The sequence below is a fragment of the Callorhinus ursinus genome, unplaced genomic scaffold (genome assembly GCF_003265705.2).
Source record: "Callorhinus ursinus isolate GAN/ISIS: 27379988/994484 unplaced genomic scaffold, GSC_fseal_2.0 scaffold49, whole genome shotgun sequence".
Taxonomy (NCBI): Eukaryota; Metazoa; Chordata; class Mammalia; order Carnivora; family Otariidae; genus Callorhinus; species Callorhinus ursinus.
In genome coordinates this window covers 8,980,667-9,003,225 of record NW_027397111.1, presented here as the reverse complement: position 1 = coordinate 9,003,225, position 22,559 = coordinate 8,980,667, and the positions used below count along the sequence as shown (strand labels likewise).

Sequence of the window (22,559 nt, the reverse complement as noted above, 5' to 3'; positions counted from 1 at the left end):
GACATGGCTGATGAGGACCTGGTGGGTACCAGTTGGGACCAATTGGGTGAGAGGGAAACAGTGGCAGGACCTCCAGGCTAGGAATGAAAAGCAGGGTCAGATGGGAACTCAGGAGCTGGGGACCTTAGCCAGTACCTGAGACATGGGTGGCAAGGTTCAGCTTCCTCAGGAGGGCCAGGCATTTAGCCCCAGTGAAGAATTCACAAGCACATCAGGACACTGAAACAGATGCTTCTCTTAGGACATGGACTCAGGCCACAGCTGTTGAGAGATCTCATAGAGGGAGCTGACAAGTGAGCCAGCTAACTCTAGTCCCTACTGCTGGTGAGTTGGAACCAGCAGAGAAGCTGGGAGACACTGGGCAGTAGTGGGGGCAGACCAAGCCTGGGGGCAGCAGACTGACCCCTGTGGCAGGTAAGTTCACAAGCAGCTTATTCTGAGATGGAGGTGATGCTTTTCCTGGGCTTTATGAAGCAGGGACAGATGTTGGAAAGAGCACTGTGAAGGGAGCTCGGAATCCAGGACTTCATTCTGGCTACTCCATTAATTCCCATTTTGGCTCTGGGCAAGGCACTTGGCTCTCTGCGCCTGTTTCCCCTGAAGTTGGAGAGGCTGGACTACTTGACTGAGCACTCTTGGAGTTCTGGTGTTCTGTGAGTACATGACCCGTGGCCTTGCTGTGTGTTCTGTGGTTGGCAAGGCCAGCGTGGGGGGATGAGAACAGGGCAGGCTGGGTTTGGAGGTCCTGGCCATGGCAGTGCCAGCTTCTGGATTGCTGGCAGGGGAGGCTGGGGTGGACACCTGAGACAGGTGATTGGAGGTCCTGCTTTGTTCCAGAGCTTTTGGAACATAGCTACTTTTCTTCGGATGGATTTATAGCTGTATAGGACTAAAATGACTATACTGACTGGGGCAAATGGCAGTAGTGGTGCACGGTCAGTGGAGGAATAGCTCTGGAGGAGGGAGGTGACAGGGGGTGGTCTGTGTCCCATGCAGTTGGTGTGATTGGGGCTCAGGGTGATAAAGGAGTAGAGACAGGAGTAAGTCATGGAGGTGAGGCAAGGATTTCTTGCCCACACTGATGTTTGAAGTCATCAGGCAGTATGGTTTCTCAGGTAGAGTGACAGGATGCTTTTAACCAAAAGCAGAAAGACCCTGGGGGCAGGAACGTCATTTCTGTGGCCAAAGGTAGAAAGAAAGGCACAATCTGGAGGACAGTTTTTTTCTAAGTGGGGACTCACAGGATCCCGTTGATATCTGACCCCTTCATTCTGAAAAATCCCATGCCCTGATGACAGATAAATGCCAAGCCTGGGTCTCATCTGGGGCATTCTGACCCAGCATGTACTTGGGAGAGTGGCGCACCTTTTTTCTCCATCCTGAGCAGCATGGGCTGTCCTGACATCGGGCAGTTAGAGCTCCTGGCTCAGGTATGTGTTCCAAATCAGTGTCCCCCTCTGAAACTCTGGGCAAATGTTTTGGTGTCCTCTAATCTGAAGAGTAACAAAGAAAACCCTAGACAGGTGTGTGTGTATCTGTGTGTGTGCGTGCATGGTAGGTCTACTGATGAGTGCCAGGCCAAGCTGTGGGGGAGTCGGTGGGCATTAGGGAACAGCTTGCCTATGCTGTCGCCAGAGGAGGCAGATTTCTGCACATCTAATGGTGCTAGAGAACTGTGCCACCCGACTGGAACCTAGTGTCAGAATGAGGGCCCATCATCCAAGAACCTTTGGAATCAGGTGGAGCCTGCATCAGGGTAACAGGGACCCAGTATTACCTTCTTTACAAGGTCACCTTCCTCAGCCAAAATTTAATCCCACCCCGGCTTTGCCCCTGGGCCCTCTCCAGTACTGCAGACCCACTAATCACCATGCCAGGAACGCCACAGTGCACCAAGAGGGCACTGTCCTGGCGCCGGCCCCTCCCCCACAGTCTGGTTTGCCCTGGGTGGGACAGTCTGGGTGTCATTGCCTTCTCTCTGCCACCAAGTAAGTGTCAGAGAGCCGAGGCAGTGATGGTCTGGGCTCCTCTGGGAGAAGGCTTCTGAGAGTGTGTTTTTCATGGAACTGAGTGTGTGCACCAGTAATTGTGTATCTGGGCTATGGGCACGTTGTGCCAGGGTGTGTGTGCACCACTGAGTGTATATGGATGAGTTTGTGCACCTTTGCAGGGAGCTGCCTGTGTGCCACCAAGAGTGGCAATGTGTGTGTGTTTGTGTGTGTGTGTGTGTGTGAGAGAGAGAGAGAGAGAGAGAGATGTATTTGAATGGAAGCAGGTGTGCTGGAGAGAATTGACTCTGGGGGGCAGGGAGGGGAGACTGGCTTGCTCTCTCCCTCCCTCTTCTTCCCCGGAGTCTTGGGAAGTGGGGGAGGACGGTACACCATCCCTTCCCTGGTGCGGGACCGGTGCATGGGGGTCATGAGCCTGCTCTGCCTCCGCCTGGGCGGCTTCTGCGCGGCAGGGGGGCTGCAGAACCAGCGGACTAAGCAAGGCCCAGGACGGGCCGCTTCCATGTGGGAGCTGATAGATGTCTGTGTGACCTTGGGTGATGAGGCTGCAGGGGAGGGCGGCGGAGGACCAGGGCCATCTCAGAGGAGCTGGGAGCAGGAACCCTGCCTCTGCCACGAGGAGCTCTGGGGCAATCCGGGGCTGCATCAATGTTGGATGAGCCCACGCTGCCTTCGCACACCTCGATACCATCTTCCACGGTCTCACTTTTAGTGTAACCGGAGAGCCCGTCCTCAGCCCCGAGCCTGCCCCTGGTGATCTCCTCACCACGGTGCCACTGGCCGGGGGATGGCAGCAGGGGTGGGCAGGCTGGGCTGGCTCTGGTGAACTGTCCTGGGACCGGGTGGGGGCCGGCGCGCCCGGCCTCTCCGGGCAGGGGGGTTGGTTCCAGTCCGGCCTCTCCTAGGGCCCCTAAGTCCCGGTGCTGGGTTACACCTCCTCCCGCCTCAGGCCACCTCGCGCTCCCCGGGGTGTCATCTGTCCAGGACCCGTCCTTGGGGCAGTTCTGTCCCATCCCCCGCCTGGCTTTGGGGGTTTCCTGCTCGGGAAGGGGCTGGAGGGGCATCGGCTAGATGAACAGAGATCCCCTAGGGGAAGGAAGGGGAGTAGTGGTGACTGCGTGGAGCCTCCCACTGCAGGTAAGTGTCCAGAGCCCTGAGTGCGTGCTGGGAAAGGAGGGGGCAGGACTGAGGTCTGGGGGTCCCGACTGGCCATGCTCCTCACCACCCCGACCTTTTCTACTCTAGCCCCCGCGCCTTACGCCTTGTGACACCACACCCAGCCTTGCCCTAAGAGAGAGCGCTGGTGCTGTGGGCTGGTGCTCCATCAAGCATCTGGTACAAGGCGGCGTGTTGGGCTGTGGCCTCGGGTGGTCCAACATGGACAACCACTGTGGTGGGCAGTGAGGTTGGATTGGATCAGCAGCCTGTTTTCGGAAGTAGTTTAAGGGGACACAGGCATGCCTATTTGTTTACATACTGACTTTGGCTCTTTTCCCACTACAGCCACAGAACTGAGTACAGCTCAGCCCGCAAGCCTAAAATCTGTACCATCTGGCCTTCTGAGAAAATGCTTGCCCACCCCCCTCACCTATTCTGCAGTCCCTGCTCCTTTTTACCCTACACCTGGGCTGGTTCCCTCCTGCCTTCCTCCGCAGGCCCCACAGCACTGGCTCACCCAGGCTGAGTGCTCGCCACACCTGGGAACACAGACTTTGGGGACCACCACTTCACATCTTATCACTACTGCTTTCTTTGGCAAGAAAGGAAAATAACTGAGGGCCACAAGTATTCCCAAGTATTCAATAGGTTATCTGAGAGCTGAGGGTTGAGCCGCTGCAGCACCCTTGCCTGACCCCAAGCTGAAAGCGAGCCCCTTCCTAGGCCGTGGGAGCAAGGTGGGTTAGCTGCTGGTGAGCACCTAATTCTGGCACCTGAGAGGCTAGGCAGGCCAGTTCTTGGTGTGGGCTTCCTGTTACCTCTCTCTGTGGGCCAGGCCAGGAGCAGGTGACAGCTGAGGTCCCAGTGGAATGGTGGGGAGACAGTGCTGTGTGAACAGATAATTACAGGGCACCAGAATGCTCTGGATGCAGCCGGGGAACTCCAGAGGCAGGAGCTTTCCCCTGCCTGCTGCCTTATAGCTTCCAGACCCTAGGGCCCATTGTGCTCCCTCTACTCCAAGCCTCAAACCTTTGTGAACGAGACTAAACCCTTTTCTTCGGGTTCCTGTTCACACAGCTGAGTTCAAGGGAAGAGCAAAGCGGAGGGAAACCCCAGGGCCTGAAGACAGAGCTGCACTCCTGCGGGGCCATCACTAGGTGGCACCCTCGAGGTGCCGGCTCCTGCGGGGAGGGCTCCGCCTGTCCAGGCACTTACCCTTAGTCTAATCACGGCCTGCGAGGCTGTGGTCCCCCACATTCTGAATCCCGCCAGGCTTCACCAGCTCTGTCTGCCCACTGAGGCAGCTCACTGAAACCTCCAGACTCTGTATTTCAGGGCATTTTTACCTGAGAGTCCAAAGGGGTCATCAGGCCTGACCTACAGTCCTAGTGGTTATTACCTGCTTGTCCTCAAACTCCACAGGGCTCCCTGGAGGCAGGGACTGTCTTATTCTTTGGAGCACAGGGCCCGGCACAGCAGGGAGGGTGTGTGGTGGTGAGTGAGGTACACTAGACAGAGTGTTGCCATCACTGCCCGCCACTGGAGCAGGTGTGCTGGAGAGAATTGAATCTGCGGGGGTGGGTAGGGGTGGGGGAGGGGAGACTGGCTTGCTCTCTCCCTGCCTCTTCTTCCCCTGAGCCTTGGGAAGTGGGGGACGACGTGTACACCACCCCTTCCCCTGGTGCAAGACTAGGTGCGGTGGGGGCCACAAGTCTGCTCTGCCTCCGCCTGGGCAGTTTCAACTGGAACGGAGCTAGTGAATGCTTTTTTCCTATCCAGGTGTCCTGCCTATCCTGCTGGGAAGCTGGGTGGGGGCTGGGGGGTCCAGGCACCTGTACCTTGGGAGGGGAGTCTGTTCGGAGACAGGAGTAGCCTTTCCCCCCTCTGGCCTGGTTCTGTTGGTGCCAGCATCCTAGGCTAGGGCCATAGCAGGCTGCTTATTTCTGGAGAGAGTTTCCAGGCAAACCTGGAGTTGTCTGGCACTGGGAGCAAGCACATGCTCATCAGGAACAGAGATAGGGGCTGGGACAGACTTTAGCATCTATGGTGGCCTTGCCCCTCTCACCTGGCCCCAGCTCGGGCCATTCCAGGAGCCTCCCCGTCTAACAGGGCCCAACTGCATGGCTGTTCTAGTGTCCCAGATGGAGGTTTGGAGGGCTGCATCTGTGTTGGGGAGGACAGCCACCCCCTCCCCAAGCAACTGCTTCTGATAGCTAGGGATAATGTCAACAAGGGACCTCCACCCAGCGCCAGGGCGGACAGACGGTGTGGGTGAGGTGTGAGGCCTGGACCCTGCCTAGAGACTAAGGATGATTGTCGAGCGTCCCTCACCCGCTGTAGTTCCTGGGAAGAAGGGTGGAAACCATGTCCCGTTGAGTCAGCGGAGGCCAGGCCAGCTTGTGCCCTTGGGTGTGACCCTTTGCAGACTCTTCTCCCTGATGGACTGACACTGACATGCAGGTGCCATTTCTCTGCCTGGAACAGGCTCCACCGTAAGACTGGCGTCATTCACTGGGGTAATTACTGGTTTGGGTTCGATTTCCATTCAAAACAGTAATCCCAGCCTGAGCTGGGTGTCAGATCTGAAGGCTGATTATTAGTAACATTTATCAACAGCCTCTCTCAGCTTCAGGCAATTACAGCTAATCTGCAGTTCCTGCTCCCTGTCTCATGGAACTGCCTGCCCCTTCCCTGCCCGCCCCCTCGCCCCTCCATTCCCTGCTCCCCCCCTCCCCTCCCCGAGGCAGCCAGCCTGAGGGAGGGCAGGAGATGGGAGCCCCCTTCTGAGTCACTGTCACCCCCACATGTGGGGGCCTGTGTGCACGCTGGGCACCTGGGCTCTTCATCGGCAATCTTTGTGTTGCAGAGTCTCGGGAAGTCTGAATCCAGTTCTGTCAGAACTGAGAGCAATCCCTGCGGTTTGCAGAACGCATGTCTCCTGGCTCTTTCACATGATGTATTTTCGCCTGCAGCAGGGACCCTCTTGCCCCTGACCCCTCTGCCCTCCCCTTCAGGCCCGAGACTAGCGTGAGGCACATGGGGCCTTTATTTACCTCAGGTACAAAATTTAAGGGACCACTGAAAAGCTCAGGAATTGACATAACTAATATTTCAATGCAATACCTTTGAAAATCAAAATTAACACAAATACATCCATAATGAACAAAATCAAAATGTGAATAGAGGCTCCAACCCTTGATTACAGGATTTGGCCTCACCGCCTCACATTAATTCCGGCCCCCATGGAACCCTGTCATAGTTTAAAATTTGGTTGTTTTGTGTATGGGGGGTATTTCTGCATTCAATTTGACTTAAAATATTATCTTGATAGCTGAGTCTTTTGGCACCTCATTCAGCTTCCCTTCATTTCCCTTTGGGCCCTAACCCCTGCTCCCTTCATTTCTTCTTGTCTACTACCTCTCGCCGGCGCTCAGCTTCTCTGTGAGCGGGGCCCCAACCCTGGGCTGGCCTTTTGAGGGTGTGGACCTAGGGAAGGGGGTGGACAAATGCTTGCTGGCTGACATCAAAAGGGCTTCTTATTGCCGGCCCGGGCAGGGAAAGCGGAAAGAAATAGCAGGAAGCTATGCTGGGGCCTTGGGGGCCTGCTGTGTCACTCGCAGAGACAGAATGGATAAGATAAATCTTATCTATAAGATAAGACTCACAGGAAGTCCTAGCTGCGTACTTCAGTGCGAGCTGCTGTGTGGGACATTCAGGGGGATGTGTCCAGAGAGCAGGTGAATGGAGGGTTCTGGAGTTTAGGAGAGGAGCGGGCCCACAATGCAGGCGTGGATGTTCTTGGGTTGTGGGAGGTGGGGGCGCCCGGGTGGCTCAGTTGGTTGAGTGTCTGACTCTTGATTTCGGCTCAGGTCATGATCTCAGGGTTGTGAGGTCAAGCCCTGCATCAGGCTCTGCACTGGGTATGGAGCCTGCTTCAGATTTAGAGAGCGCCCACATGTGCGCTCTCTCTCTCGCTCTCTCTCTCAAAAGGGTTGTGGGAGGTGAAGCCTTGTGAGGGGGAAGGTCACTTGGGTGCCTTTTAGGTGGAGTGGCAGGGCAAGGGGCTGAGGACGCAGGCGAGGAGATCCTAGACCCCCCCATCAGTCCCTCGAAGACTCACAAGCACAGACCTGCCACCGACCCAGGGCAGGCCACCGAGAGCGGCAGGGAATGTGTTTTCTGGCTGCGGTCCCTCCAGATGGGGACTCCAGCCTCCGTGTGCGCCTGGCTCGGCCTGGGTCGCTATAGTAACCGCAGATGCAGGCATACAGGGTCTCGGTGTCGCCATGGAAACGAGCAGCTGGGTGTCCCTGAGTGGCATGGCCACTGAGGCCTTGGAGATTCGGGCTGGTCCTGAAGGGCTTGGGAGGGGGACTGTGACCAGCAGAGAGGGTTTCTGTGTCCCAGTGAATCCTGATGGTGGTTGTTAGTGTGACTGTTGCCACGGTGATGGAGGGAGACACCCAGGTGGCTTGTGGCAGCTTCAGTTGGGAGCTGAGTAGTGTAAGGAACTGCAACAGGATCCCGGTCTTTGTGTGCAGCCTGAAGCAGCACCAGCCTCCGGACTCCCCCCAGCCTTTGTCTGCCATGGAGGGCAGGACCCTCTGCTTTCTTCCTGGGTTTGCACCCTTTTGCCAAGACAGGGGTTTTGTTCCCAGGAGGCACTCTCCGGCCCATGGGATCTCAGCAATCAAAGCGACACAGGAAGCCTGGGCCCCTGAAACGGGGCCACCGAAGAGATCGGTAAGCATTTGGCACCCCTGCCTTTAGCGCAAGGACCCCACCCTTGGGTCCTCCCCACCCCCCCGCCCTCCTCGACCCCACCACTTGCCTGTCACCACATGGGGTCCCACAGTCCTCCCACAGCCTCAGGTTCTAGACAGGTGAACAGGGAGGCTCTGCTCCTCCACCTGCCCCAGATCAGAGGGGTTTCCTCCAGCGTGGGAGCGAGGCCTCTGCCCTTGGCAGCTCCGTACTCCTGCCCTCGGTCTCTTCTGGTGGGCTTCTCTTCCCAGTCTCCACCGGGCCCCCCTGCTTCATCCCCGGCTCTGCTCATTACTGTCCTCATTCTGGGCTGCCTGTTTGCTGTCCCAGACCCCGTCTATCCTGATCCCATTGGATTGCCAGCTGAAGTGGCCAAGACCAAGGCCCCGAGAGAGGCCTTGAGTGACCATGGCCTGGCCAGGCAAGGGGCAGGAATGAAGTGAGGCGACAAGGGCATGGAGTCACCCCCTCTTTTCCCCCTCAGGAGGACAACCAGGAGGAAATACTGGAAGGAAGGAAAGGAGATTGCTCGGTGAGCTGGCAGGGGAGGAGGGAGCGCTGACTGGGAGAGGGCCATTCACAGGAGACTGCAGGGAGGTGGAGGGGAGGACATGGGCAGCTTGGTGGCCATGGAGCCCATGTGTGCTGGGGGGGGGTGTGAAATGGGGCCCAGGGGAGGGGTGACCCCAGGCAAAGGCTGTACTCACTATGGCTCTTGTGACCTTGGTTTGTTCCTCTTAGATCCTTCTGTGGTCCTTCTGCCCTGCTCCAGCCAGGTGGTGTTGCCCAGAGTCCCCAGGGTCCTGGGCTCTGCTCCCCAGCCTATCCTGGGACTCTTGGCCAGGCCTTCCCTAGAGAGGAGGTGTCCTCAAGCTGTGGCCCGGCATCACTGAGGGAATTCCTTCCCGCTGTCCACACACCCAGACCCCCATTGCTACCTGCACCAGGCTGATAACCCAGGCCTGTCTTCTGCAGTCACAAAGTGGGTCTTTCCCAAGACTCCTGACAGGACTTCATTTGTTCTTCACTGATGTCAAGGGCCCTAGGATGTATCATTGGCCCAAAGGATAGGCAGAAACAGCTACCTTGTGAAGGAAGGGACTCAGTCCTGGGTACAGATGAGGCAATATGATGGGATCCCCTCACCAGCTGCAACATGGGGTACTGAGGGTCCCTGGTACCTGAGGAATCTGCCTGCCTTCCAGGGACCAGGCCAGAGACATACAGGGGCATCTGGAGCTCTCGTGGATGTTGGTTCTGAGTTTCTGATGGGGTTTGTGATGAATGTGCCCTAAAAGGGAAGCTCTGTGGAGAGCCATGTGTCTCTGGTATGGCCATGAGGCTGGGGCCTCCTGTGTTCTCCTTTTCAACACAGCCTCAAACCAGGTTGACTTTTTAGCCTAAAGAAAATCTCATGAAGAGAAAGATGGGAGGCATGGGGGTACCACTTGAGCTTACTTCAGAGGCTCTCAGGAAGGAGGAGGAGGAGGAGGAGGGGTACAGGGAGTGAACCCCAGAGGGATGACTCTGCAAAGGACTCTCATGAAACTTGAAGACTTCTGCTCATTTATCTTCTGCAGCTCATGGATTCTGAGCCCTGTGAGCTGATTAGCATATCCTTCCTCCACCCACACCCGTAGACCATCTAGGCTGCAAGAGTCTTTGGGATCGCACTGCCCTTGTGTAACAGGCAAACCGAGGCCTCAGGGCACGGTCACACTGCAAGTTCATGGCAGAGTCAGGACTAGAACCCAGGGCCCCTACTCAAGGCTCTTTCTCTTCACTGCAGGCCAGGGAGCCAGCCTCGCTGGATGGGAGTCAAGGGGCATATTGGGAGTGCGTGGTCTTTTGGTTATGACCTTGCTTCTTGCACACAGAGGCTCTGAGCACACTGTGACTGTGTATCTGGCTGAGGGCTAGCTGGCAAGCACTCCTGGCCATCCTGGGTTTCTGGGATTTGGTGCCCCTTACACTAGGCTCTCAACACCACTCTGGCTTTTCCATGTTTACAGGCTCTGCCAGTATCTCTTAAAAACTATGTAATTCAAGATGGTGCCAACAAGCATGATGTTTCACCTGTGGTCAGACCTCTAAGGGCACACGAGGCTATAACTAGAAGGATACGGGAGGTGAGGAGCCAGGCAGCCTCAGGGATGAAGGCTGAGTTATAAGGCTATATCTCTGCAGGCTGGGAATAGTCATAATTAAGGGCAAAGTTAGATGATCCAGCTATGTAGGGACCCAGACAGCAAAAGAATTTTGTCACAATGTTTTTGTCCTAGGTTCTGCCATAATACCAGAAGCTTCCATGTCTATGAAGACAGCTCCTCCAAACCCTGGCTTCTGAGTTACTTGTTGTCTTCAGCTCATTGACTGTCACCTCTATTTCAGCAACCCATTTCCATGATCTGGTCGTCATTTGAAACCATTCCACCTCTGAAGTTTTAATCTCCGTATACCTCCTATGTGCTCTGTCTCCCTTGCCTCCACCATATCTGTTCATAGAGATCTTCAGGCTCCCGCCTCTTACTTCTTCCCCTCACCCTGAATCAGCTCTTGTTCCCCTCCAGTCTGGATGCTATGGCCTATTACCTCAACCGCTTATCATTCACCACCTGGCCCCGTAGCCTTCCCTAGAACGTGGCAACTGCCTGCCTTCTCCAGTCCTGGCTTATTATAAGGCTGAGATGGGGGGTGGGAATCCCTTCATGAACTGACACTCGTCCAACTTCGTGGTCCATAGCCTCAACTGAGCCCCCAACAGTGCCCAGCAGTCCTGCTGCCTACGTCTACTCCAACCGCACCCCCGCCTGCTGTTTCAGAGCTCTCACATACCCCTCTGCTTTTCCACACCACAGCTTCCCCACTCACTCCCAGCAGCTGACCTAAACTCTCTCTTTATAAGGAAAAGAAAACTTAGCAGGAGGTAATTTCTTTAACCTCTGCCCTGGGCTCCAAACTGACCTGCATCCATGTCCATCCATGCCTCTGGCCTCCATTATACTGAGAGATAGATGTCCCTCTTCCAGTTAGCCTCTCCACAGAAGATCTGGTAACCCTTCCCTCAACCCCTGCCCGAGTACCCCCTTCTATTACTCATTCATTGTACCCTGGATCTTCATCGTCTCCACTCTCCTGGCTCCTTCCATTGTAACCCAGTTAAGAAACAAAACAAAAATACCTTGACTTTACAACTTCCTCTGTCTCCTACTCTTCTCAGCCAAGGCTGTTGAAATCAAAATCTGGGTTTATTATCTTCATATCCTCAACTCCTGCTCAATCCACTGGCTTTTGTTCCCACTCTCCCCGTGTCTCCACTGATTCTTTCTGTAAATCCTGCTGCAGCCTATGAGGTCCTAGTTTATCTCAGCAGCATTTGATGTAGCTGAGCACATTCTACCTTTTGAAGCACTATTCTCTTGAGTTCCATGACCTCACACTCTCCTTTTCTGCCTCCTATTCTGATAGTCATTTCTCTGTTTGTTTCTTGAGAGTTTCTTCCGATCACCCTGGCAGTGCTAAAGTGCCCCAGCATTCTGTCTTGATGTCTTTTCTCCCTTACACTTGTTTCTGCTGATCTGATTTTCATGGCTTCAACTTCATCTCTAAGCCGATGACTACAGCTGCTACCTAGATATTTCTCCTTCATTTCGTTTTTTCTTTTCAGATCTATCACTTTTTGCATCATGTGTTTTGAAGCTCTGTTCCTAAGTGCATAAACATTTAAGGTTGTTATATCCTTTTGAGAAGTTAATCCCTTCATTAATATAAAATGTTCTTCATCTCTGGTAATATTTCCAGTTGGTCTGTGTAATCACTCTGGCTTTCTGTTGACTAGTGTTTGCATGGCATATCTTTTTCTATCCTTGTACTTTTAATCTCTCTGACTTTATATTTTCAAAGTTTTTTTTTTTTTTAGAAAGCATGTAATTGTGTTATTTTTATCCAATTTGACAAATTTGACTTTTTAATTGGAGTGTTTAGACCACTTACAATTAATGTTGTTATCAGTATGGTTGAGTTTAAATCTGCCATCTTGCCATTGGCATTGTATTTGTCCTGCTTGTTCTTTGTTCCTTTGTCTTCTTTTTTTGCTTTCTTTTAGATTGGGTGTTTTTTTTTGTTTTGTTTTGTTTTTGTGGCGTTTTTTTGTGTGTGTGAGTCTATTTTATCTCCGTTCTTAGCTTATTAATTGTAAATTCTTTTTTTGTTTGTTTTTATTAGTGGTTGCTTAGGGTTTATATTATACATCTTCAACCTTAAAATAATATTATACCACTCATGAATATCATTGAGAACCTTACAACAGTATACTTCATTCTTCCTGTCTTTTGAGCTATTGTCATGCATTTTGCTTTTAGCTATGATATACACCCAACAATACACATTTTTTTTTTTTGCTTTAAACAGTGAATTGTCTCTTTTTAAAAAAATAACATCTTTCTTGGGATGTAATTCATACACCATACAGTTCACCTATATGTAGTGTACAGGTCAGTGGGTTTTAGGTTGTGCAACCATCAGTACAATCAGTCTTAGAACATTTTCATTATCTACCCCCCCCAAAAAGCTGCATGCCCATCAACTGTCACTCCCCTTCTACCCACCCCCAGCCATAGGCTACTGCTACCTTATTTTCTCTACAGATTTGCCTATCGTGGACCATTCATATGAATGAAATCACGTAATATGTGGTCTTTGTGACTGGCTTTTTTCCTTAGCAGAATGTTTTCAAGGTTATTCTACGTTGTAGTATGTCTCAATAGTTCATTTCTTTTGCTACCAAATAATATTCCATTGTATGGACACACACATTTTGTTTATCCATTTGTCAATTGATGGATATTTGGATTGTTTTCGCTTTTTGCTATTATAAATGATGTTGCTGTGAAAATTTGTGGACACATTTCATTTCTCTTGGGTATATACCTGGGAGTAGAACTTCTGGGAATCTAATGTTCAGCCTTTTGAGGAATTGCCAGACTATTTTCCAAAATGGCTGCACCATTTCACATACCCACCAGCAATGTATGAGGTTTCTAATTTCTCTGCATCCTTAACAACAAATGTTTTATTTGTGGTTTTTATTATAGCTATCCTACTGAGTGTGAAGTGGCATCTCATTGTGGTTCTGACTTATATTTCCCCTGATGACTAATAATGGCTAATGATGTGCCTACAGGCCATTTGTATATCTTTGGGAAAATGTCTATTCAGATCCTTTGCCCGTTTTTAAAATGGGTTATTTGTCTTTTTATTACTGAGTTGTAACCATTTGTTAGGTATTCTAGATACAAGTCCATTATCAGATAGTGATTTGCAAATGCTTTATCGAATTCTGTGACTTATCTTTTCACTTTCTCCATGATATCTTTTGCAACACAAAAGTTTTAAATTTTGATGAAGTTTATCTATTTTTTTCTATTGTTGCTTATGCTTTTGATGTCATATCTAAGAAATCGTTGCTTAATCCAAGGTCACAAAGATTTGTGCCTACATTTTCTTCTAACAGTTTTACAGTTGTAGTGCTTACATTTAGGTCTTTGATTCATTTTGAGTTAATTTTTGTATAGAGTGTGAGGTAGAGGATGCCAAGTCTTTCTCATTTTAGATATTCAGTTGTCCCAACACCATTTGCTGAAAAAACTATTCTTTCCACCATTATATGGTCTTGGCATCCTTGCCCAAAATTGACTTATAAATGTGAGTTTATTCCTGGACTCTCAGTTTACTGCCTTGATTCATGTGTCTGTCCTTATACCAATACCACAGTGTTGATTCTTGTAGCTTTGTTGTAAGTCTTTGAAGTCAGGAAGTGGGAGCTCTCCAAATTTGTTCTTTTTAAAGATTGTTTTGGCTATGCTGGGTCCCTTGAATTTCCATATGATTTTAGGATCAGCTTGTCAGTTTCTGACAGAGAAACCAGCTGGTGTTCTGATGTGGATTATGTTTAATCTGTAGATCAATTTGGCGAGTATCGCCATCTTAAAAATATTGAAACTTCTGATCCATAAACCCAGGATGCCTTTTTATTTATTTGGGTCTTCTTCACTTTCTTTCAAAGAAGTTTGTAGCTTCCATTGTAAAGTTTTGTACTTCTTTTTAAAAAATTTATTCCCAAGTGTTTTATTCTTTTTGATGCTCTTGCAAATTGAATTATAAATTCATTTTTTTGGATTGTTCACTGCAGGTGTATAGAAATATAACTGATCTGTGTCCTGTAAGCTTGTGGAACTTGTTTATTAGTTCTAATAGTTTTTTGGTGATATCTTAGATATTCTTTATACAAAATCATGTCATCAATGAATACAGATAGTTTTACGTCTTCCTTTATAATCTGGATGCCTTTTATTTCATTGTCTTGCCTAATCGTCTTGGCTAGAACCTCCAGTTACAACAGATTTTTCAAGAGCGAGCATCCTTGGTTTGATCTTAAGGGTAGATAATGCATTCAGTCTTTCACTGTTAAGTATGATTTCAGTTTTTGGTTTTTCATAGGTGCCCCTTATCAGGTTGAGGGAATCCCCTTCTGTTCTTGGTTTGTTGAATGATTTTATCATGAAGAGGTATTGAATTTTTTCAAAAACTTTTTCTGCATCCACTAGACAATCATGTGGTTTTTCTACTGATACTGTATATTGTATCAATATCATATTAAGACTGATTTTTAGATAAGGCACCTTTGCATCCCCAGAATAAGTCCTACTTGATCAAGATGTATAATCCTTTTTTATATGTTGCTGGGTTCAAGTTTTGTTTGTTTGTTTGTTTGTTTAGTGAGAAAAACTTTTCATGGGCACCTACATATTTACCATTTCCAATGCTCTTCATATGTATTTGTAAATCATCCTCTAGTATCATTTTCCTTTTCCCTGCAGGACTTATTTTAACATTCCTTATAGTATTGATCTGCTGGTGATGCATTCTCTCAGATTTTATTTGTACGAAACGGTTTTTATCTTGCTTTCCTTTTTGAAATATATTTTGACCAGAAATAAAATTAAAATTGACAGGGCTCCTCCTCCCCCCACAGTGCTATAAAGATGTTGCTGCACTGTCTTCTGGTTTGCATTGTTCCATGAGCTGTGTGCTGCCTTTCTTTTCTTTGTCCCTGTTTGCAGTGTGCGTTCCCTTCCCCTTTTCTGGCTGCTTTTAAGATTTTTTTTCTTAAAAAAAATCTTTTCAGTAATTTGATCATGAAGTATCTCAGTGTAGTTTTCTTTATATTTCTTCTGCTTGAAGTCTTTTGACGTTGTTGGACCTGTGGGTGTATAATTTTCATCCAATTTGAAAAGATTTGGGTCATTATTTCTTCAAATATTTTTTTCTGCCTCTCCTCCTCAGCTCCTCCCCCACCCCTGGAATTCCAAATACATGTATGTTGGACAACTTGATATTGTTCCACAATTCACCAATAACTTCTTTTTTCAGCACTTTTTTCCTGAGCATTATTTTGGATTATTTCTATGGCTGTGTCTTTGAATTCATAATCTTTTCTTCTGCAGTATCTAATTCTACATAGTGTATTTTTTGTTTTAGGTATTGTGTTTTTCAACTCCAGAAGTTTGATTTGGGTCTTAGCTACATCTTTCGTTTCTCTTCTTATTATAGCCATATTTTCTTCTGCCTTCTTTCCTATATGAAATAAGTCTGTAATAGCTCTTTTCACATTCTGGTCTGCTAATGTCATCTCTAGATATTTTCCTCGTGACTAATTTTTCTTCTGAATTATGTGTTCGATCCTCCTGATTTTTTACATGTCTGATAATTTTTGATTGAAGGATGGATGCTGTGAATTTTACACTGTTGGGTGCTGGATTTTGTTTTATTCCTTTAAATAGTGTTAGACTTTGTTCTCACACAGTTAAATTATTTAGAATTTGGATCCTTTTGAGGTTTTCTTTTAATCTTTGTTAGGGTAGGTCCAGAGCAGCCTTTAGCCAAGGGCTAATTTAACCTCACTACTAAAGCAATACTCTTCTGAGGACTCGGCCTGATGTCCTGCGTATTAGGAGGTCTTTATACTCTGATAGGAACATAAACTATTCCCAGCCTTCTGTGATTTTTTTGGATTCTTCTGCCTACTTCTCTCTGGTGATTTGTTACCAGGATCACACAGTCTCCTCACATCAGGTCAGCACTCAGCCGAAGATTTGATCTCTTTCCCATCTGCACCTGTCCTGCAAACTCATGTTCTGTCTTCCGTTTCGGGGCTGTACCTGTGGTTCCTTCCATATCTTCACCTGGTAAACTTCCCAACATCCTTCAGGACTCAGTGCCACCTCTGCCAGGAAGCCTACTCAGTTGTCCTCAGTCACACAAAGTGCTAAACTCTATCATAAGTCTTAGTCAACTTTAATCATGGGTTATATCTAAATATGCTAGTTGGCTGTGACTCTGAGGGTAAGGCCCTGTCTTGCTTGGCTCTGTACCCTTAGTGGAGGGCTGTACATAGAGTAGGTGCTCCATATAAGTGCAGTGAATGAATGAAAGCCAGGTATGGAGGCATGGCTGGTGGAAACAAGAAGACCCAAGGCCAGCTGCCTTCCAGTGGCTTGGATGTCTCCAGGGCTCTCCAGCCCAGAGCAGAGGGGTTCAGTGCATCAGAGCCTTCCTTCCAGAGTTGGACAGTACTGGACTTTAGGGTTTATGCTATCCCCCTGCTCTGCTGCACAGGGGCTAGATTTACGTGAGCTTTCCAGTGGCTACATATACCTGCTTCAAAGGGAGCTCAGCGATATCATCCCAGCCAGTGTGGGCTGAGCCCCATGGAGGGTCTTAGGGTGGCTGGACTTTCGGCTCTTCAGCAGAGCCTTCTCCTGTATGAGGATCATAAACTGTGCCACAGGAAGCCTGATGTGTCACAGGAAATTTAGGATTTTAGGATAGGGTGTGACGAAGGGCTGTGATGACTGGAATGTGCAGCCACACGATGTAACTCTGCTGGGAAAGGTCCCACTTGCTCAGCCACTTAAAAAAGTATACACTTGACTATGATTCGATTATAAGCTCCATGAAGGCAGGAGCCATGTCTGTCTTTTTCATTGTGTGTCCTCAGCAAACTGTGTGTATACACAGTAAGCACTCATAAATGTTGAAGGGATAATAACGGCTGAAATTTACTGACAACTTAAAGCACACCACAGATACTTCTAAGCCATTTACACAGATTAACTCATACAACAGTAAGAACCACCCTCTGGGGTGGATACTATTATCATTCTCATTTTGCAAATGAAGAAACTGGGACATGGAGTGGATAAGTAAGTTGCCCAAGGTCACTTTGTCACATAACTGGGGAGGCAAATTTTCAAAGATTGTACCCTTAACTTCTGTTGATTGAATGAATGAATGAATGAATTTTGATTTATAGCATCTGCAAAAGGAGACCATAATAGACAAAAGTGTATTTCCTAAAACAATCATCACAACGTCTGATTTTCCATAATTTGGACTGTCCATATTCAATATCAGTGCATCTCTCTATACTATGTATAAAGCATTATATAATATACAAATGTAGCAATACCGTGTTAAGTATTGCATAATCCTTAACATAGTGTATATCGTTACTATTGACATTGTGATCTTACAACATGCCAGGCTTTGTGTTAAATATTCTACATACATTGTCTTCTTTCATATTCATAATTCTGTGAAATAGGTGTTAGATTTCCTGTGAGATAGCTAAGGATCAGAGAGGTTAAGCCCAAGGTCATGGAGCTTGTTACAGAACAGGATTTGAGCCCTTGTCTATTTAACTCCACATCTGTGATCCTAACGGCTTTGCTGTACTCCCTGTCCTGTAAGGCTGCGGGACTAACTTGGGCTTTCCAAGCTCGCTCTCCCAGGAAGCTCCCAAATCCTAGGGCCTAGTCCTCCTTTCCCAGCCCTACAGAGGCGGGACTGTGGGTACCCCAGGCAGGCTTTCCCAGCCCCTGTCCAGCAGGGGGAGTTGAAGCTATGACAGTTCAGACACTGGTGCAGAGTCCCAGTACTTGAGAGCTTGAGGGACGCCATTTTGGAGCCCATGCTAGACCAACTGAATCCCAGTCTCCGGGAGTGGGGCCCCAGAATCGGAAACTTTAAATAGCTACCCAGTTGACTCTGATATCCAGATAGATTTGGGAACCACTGGCCCAGGCTCAGGAAAAAGGAACCAGATACTCCTTAGGAAGAGAAGTGGTAGCTTCTTGCCCAGGCCAACTTCACAACACCTTTTTTAGAAGCATGGTGGCATCATGTGACATGAACATATGTTGTAAAATAGATTAAAATATTTTTTAAAACATTGCAGTAAATTTGGAATATATGAAACAATATAGGGAAGAAAAATAAGACACCTAGAGATAACTCCTGTTAACTTTTTGCTTTATTTCTATCTTGTAACTTTTCGAAATACATACAGTATATATAAAAGCACAAATTGGGGCATCTGGCTGGCTCAGTCAGTGGAGCATGCGACTCTTGATCTCAGGGTCATGAGTTTGAGCCCCACGCCTAGAGCTTACTTAAAATTAAAAATAAATTTTTTAAAAAGCACAGATTTTTAGTGCACAGTTTATAATGCATTTTCACAGCTGAATACAGTCATGTTAACAAAACCCAGACTAAGAAACAGAATGTTGCCAGCACCCTAGAAGCTCCCTTTGAGCTGCTTTTGGTAACTGCCCCCTCCCAAAGCAGTTGTCCTGACCCCTAACATCATCAATTAATTTTGCTCGTGTTCAGCATTTACATAAATGGAATAATTCATTATCTCCAACTTGAGTGTGTCTTGTTTTGCTCAATATGATATTTGGGAGATCTGTCTGTGTTAGGTATACAGTTACATGGTAGTTCACTTATCATCACTATATAGAATTTAATTGTGTGACTGTAGCACGATTTATATATACATCCCACTGTGGATGGCATTTTGGAATTTTAAAGTATTTGGCGGTTATGACCCTAGTGCTGTTAGAAACAGGCTTGTCCATGTCCTTTGGTGCACATATGTATTTCCGTGGGCCAGGAACCCAGTTGTGCAATTGCTGAGTTTTATGTTCAGCTTTAGTAGATGCTGCCAGAGTTTTCCGAAATGGTTCTACCAATACCCTTTCACCAGCAGTGCGTGAGGCCGGTTTGCTCCACATCCTCACCAAACTTTGGTTTTTCCTGTCTTATGTTAGCTGTTCTGGTGAGTGTGCACTATTGGTTGTGATATTGGAATTGTATCTCCCAGTGAATAATAAAATTGAACATCTTTTCCTTCATGTATTTCTTTTTTATTTTTTTAAGATTTTGTTTATTTGACAGAGAGAGAGAGAAAGAGAGAGCACGAGCAGGGGGGAGGGTAGAGGGAGAAGCAGACTCCACTGAGCAGAGAGCCCCACGCCGGGCTCGATCCCAGGACCCTGAGATCATGACCTGAGCCAAAGGCAGACACTTAACTGACTGAGCCACCCAGGCGCCCCAGTGCATTTTTTTAATCTTTTACTTATGCACCCACCCTGGTAACCCCTAGTTCATTAAGAGAGAAAAAAAAAAGGAGGAAAAAGAAATAAAGAAAACAAGTAAGCTAAACCCTAAAGCAGAAACGCCCAGGTAAAGTCATATGTTATTTTCTCTTTCAGTGAAGTCTGTCATCTTAAAAAAGTTCTGCCTATCTTAGGCTTAAAAGAAAATGTATGCTCTGCTGCTATTCTGTCTCTTAGCTCTTTCTTCCTAGGCTTTTATCAACCATTTAATTTTTACTTGTTCTGCCAATAGCATTGGTATTTGGGGAAGGATGCATTTTTATGAACTTTGCACGAATAGTCTTCAAAGAAAGGCTGCTGTCGCAGAGGAAAAGCTTCAGCTCAGTGTCAGGAAGGAAGCCTCAGGTAGCTCGTGCCCTGAGCAAGTCACTGGTGCTGTGCTGCTGGAAACAGTAGGGAGCTGTGCAGAGTGAGTGGAGGTATGAGCTTTCCAGGGTAGATGCCAAAAGTAAGGTTGTTTTGTGTTGTGTTATTACTTCATAAAATAGTTAATTAAAAATAATGGGTCTCAGGGGTGTCTGGGTGGCTCGGTTGGTTAAGTGTCCAACTCTTGATCTCGGCTCAGGTCTTGATCTCAGTGTCGTGAGCTCGAGCCCCGTGTTGGGGTCCATGCTGGGTGTGGAGGCTACTTAAAAAAAAAAAAAAAAAAAAAAGATGGGTTTCAATTCTCTTGAGGTGCTATTTTGGAAAAAAACTCTTTTTGGGTGTTATCTGAAAAAATGTACAGTATGAGTTTGTTCACAAGTGGCAATTACACAGGTTTGTGTGTGCATATATTAACAAAGTCGTATAGCTGTTTTGTTCTCTAAATTTTCTACGTAACCTGTTTTTACATATCATTAAACATTATTAGATGAATTTTGTTTTAATGGCTATATCATGGTTCTTTTATGGACTTATTGAAATGTATTTAACCATTTTCCTATTTGCATCATTTCAAGAATTCCAGAATCCTCTGTGATGAAGATCTTTGTACGTAAATTTCCATGCTCACCTGATAACTTTCTTAGAATAGCTTCAGGGAAGTGAAATTCCTGGCTCAGAAAGAATGACTGCCTCAGAGATATTCATTAAAGGTCTTTGGTGCGTTCATAGGATCACATTTCCTTCCAGAAAGACTACCCATGAGGACCGCCCCAGACACGCCCTCCCTCAGTACTGTTTGCCAGCTTTATATTCAGTCCCATGCGCAGCGTCTCTTGCTGTACAAGGCACTGTTGTTTTTAACCTTATAAAATCCTTATGGCTTCTGGATTTAGGAACATACTTAGAAAAGCTCCTACACACGATCAGAAGAATATTCTCCAACATTTTCTACTTGTAGTCTTTTTGTTTTTTTTTTTTTTACCATACGTCTTTAATGCATCTGTTACATGTTTTTGTGTGTGACGTGAGGGGGGGAGAGAACTTTTGTCCCCCCAGGTGGATAGCAAGTTGATCTGGAAACCATTGACTAAATAGTGCAACATTTCGTCGGCATTTTGTGAGGCCATCATTAGCATAACCCAATTTCCTCTGCAGATGTGGGTCTGTTTCCACATTGCATTGGTCCGTGGGTCGTTCCCCAGCCCATGCTGAGGTTTTATCTCAGATTCGTAGCTGGTGTGCCAAGTCCTTATTCTTTTTCTCTTGCACATTTTCTTGGTTATCTTGGAAAATTGACTTATTTTTCCAGATGAATTTTGTAATAAATTTGTCCCATTGAAAACAAATCCTACCGCACTTGTGATTAGAATGGCATTGAATGTGCACATTGATTGGACAAAATTGCAGGACCATAGGGGAACAGAGGGGAAGTCTCTTTTTATCGTGGGTGTTTGTATAGGTGAGATTTCAAGTTTGTTTTATTAGCATTTTAGTGTGTTCTTTTGTATGTCTGAGAAGCTTCTTGTGAAGTTTCCCAGGATCTGTTCTTTTTTCTATTGCTTTTGTAAGATCTCTTGATGTTATCTTTTTAACTAGATGTTTCTGATATGTAGAATTATTTAGCGTCAGTGTGTCAGAGCTAAAAGGTTCAGAGTGTAGCCTCACTGTCCCTGTGCCCCGGGGACACTGACACCAGGGGATTAGGGACTTGTCCCACCCAGAGATGAGTCATGGCCAAGCCAAGTCTGGAGCCCAGACTAGATGCACGGCCTGTGTCCCCTGGAAACTCCCCAGGCTAGACAGAGGGAAGGACTTGTAACTCGACAATCAGGGACCCAACCGCTGTTGCCATGGAAACCTGAAAGCAGTGTTTGCTGGGAGGACCAGGGTGTGGAGTCCAGAGAGCAGGCTGCACTAGGGTGGGGCCGGCCTGGGATGGCCTGTCTCTGGGCCCAAGTGTGTGTGTGTGTGTGTGTGTGTGTGTGTGTGTGCGCGAGAGAGAGAGAGTGCGAGCCTGCATGTGCACAAGAGTGAGAACAAGCCCACACTTTCTAAAGAGCGAGGTGCCTGCCCCACTAGCATCCTTCCAGGCCTGAATTACTCCGGATCATTGGTGGGTGGTGCTGTTAGAAGGGGCGACGTGCCATTGAGATGGCCTCCGTGTGTCTGCCAGGGCCCAGGCTGAGGCCGCCCTCACAGTGAGCTGGAGGTGCTGGTCCGAAGTGCCGGCATCTGCCTGGCATGGGCCTTGGAGCCCGGCTGGCAGCTGCTGGACCTGGATGCTGGCTCCTCCTCCCTCGGATGATGGGGTGGTCCAGGAGAGAGGCCCCCACCCAGGCCACACGGACACCAGGGTGCCGGGAGCAGACATGGACCCCTCCCCCCAGGTCTCACTCTGCTGCTGCTGGGCCAGGAGGCGAGGGCAGTGCAGGAGTACAGGACGGTCAGAGGGACTGGACAGGCCCCGACCTTCAGATGGAGCTGGAAGTTGGGACAGCCAAGGATAGGATGTGCCTCTGCCACGGCCTCAGTCTGGCAAGATGCAGGAAGGGGACATGCCCTGGGGTTCTGAGAGTATCTGCGGGGTTTGTAGTTGGGAGTCCTGACTTCCCTGTTTACCTTCCCACCAGGATCCCATGCCTCTTGCCTTCTGGTCCCTTCCATGAGGCCAGGAGAGCCTGAGCTCAGCATTCACTGCACCCTGAACAAGGCCCACATACCCCCAAAGAGGCCTGCTCTTGCT

The 22,559-nt window shown here is 48.2% G+C and overlaps 1 protein-coding gene across 5 annotated transcripts in view; it reads left to right on the top strand.

Moving 5' to 3' along the window:
• The window catches only part of TUB (TUB bipartite transcription factor), a 79,869-nt gene that overhangs the window by 12,172 nt on the left and 45,138 nt on the right, over positions 1-22,559 (top strand). For 4 of the 5 annotated variants that reach the window (XM_073882971.1, XM_073882970.1, XM_073882968.1 and 1 more), the window contains exons 2-3: positions 7,826-7,910; positions 8,416-8,463. The exons of the other annotated variant lie outside the window; for it this stretch is intronic. In XM_073882971.1, the coding sequence (XP_073739072.1) occupies positions 7,826-7,910; positions 8,416-8,463 (133 nt within the window). The remainder of the gene's footprint in view (positions 1-7,825; positions 7,911-8,415; positions 8,464-22,559) is intronic. 5 annotated transcript variants of the gene reach the window in all.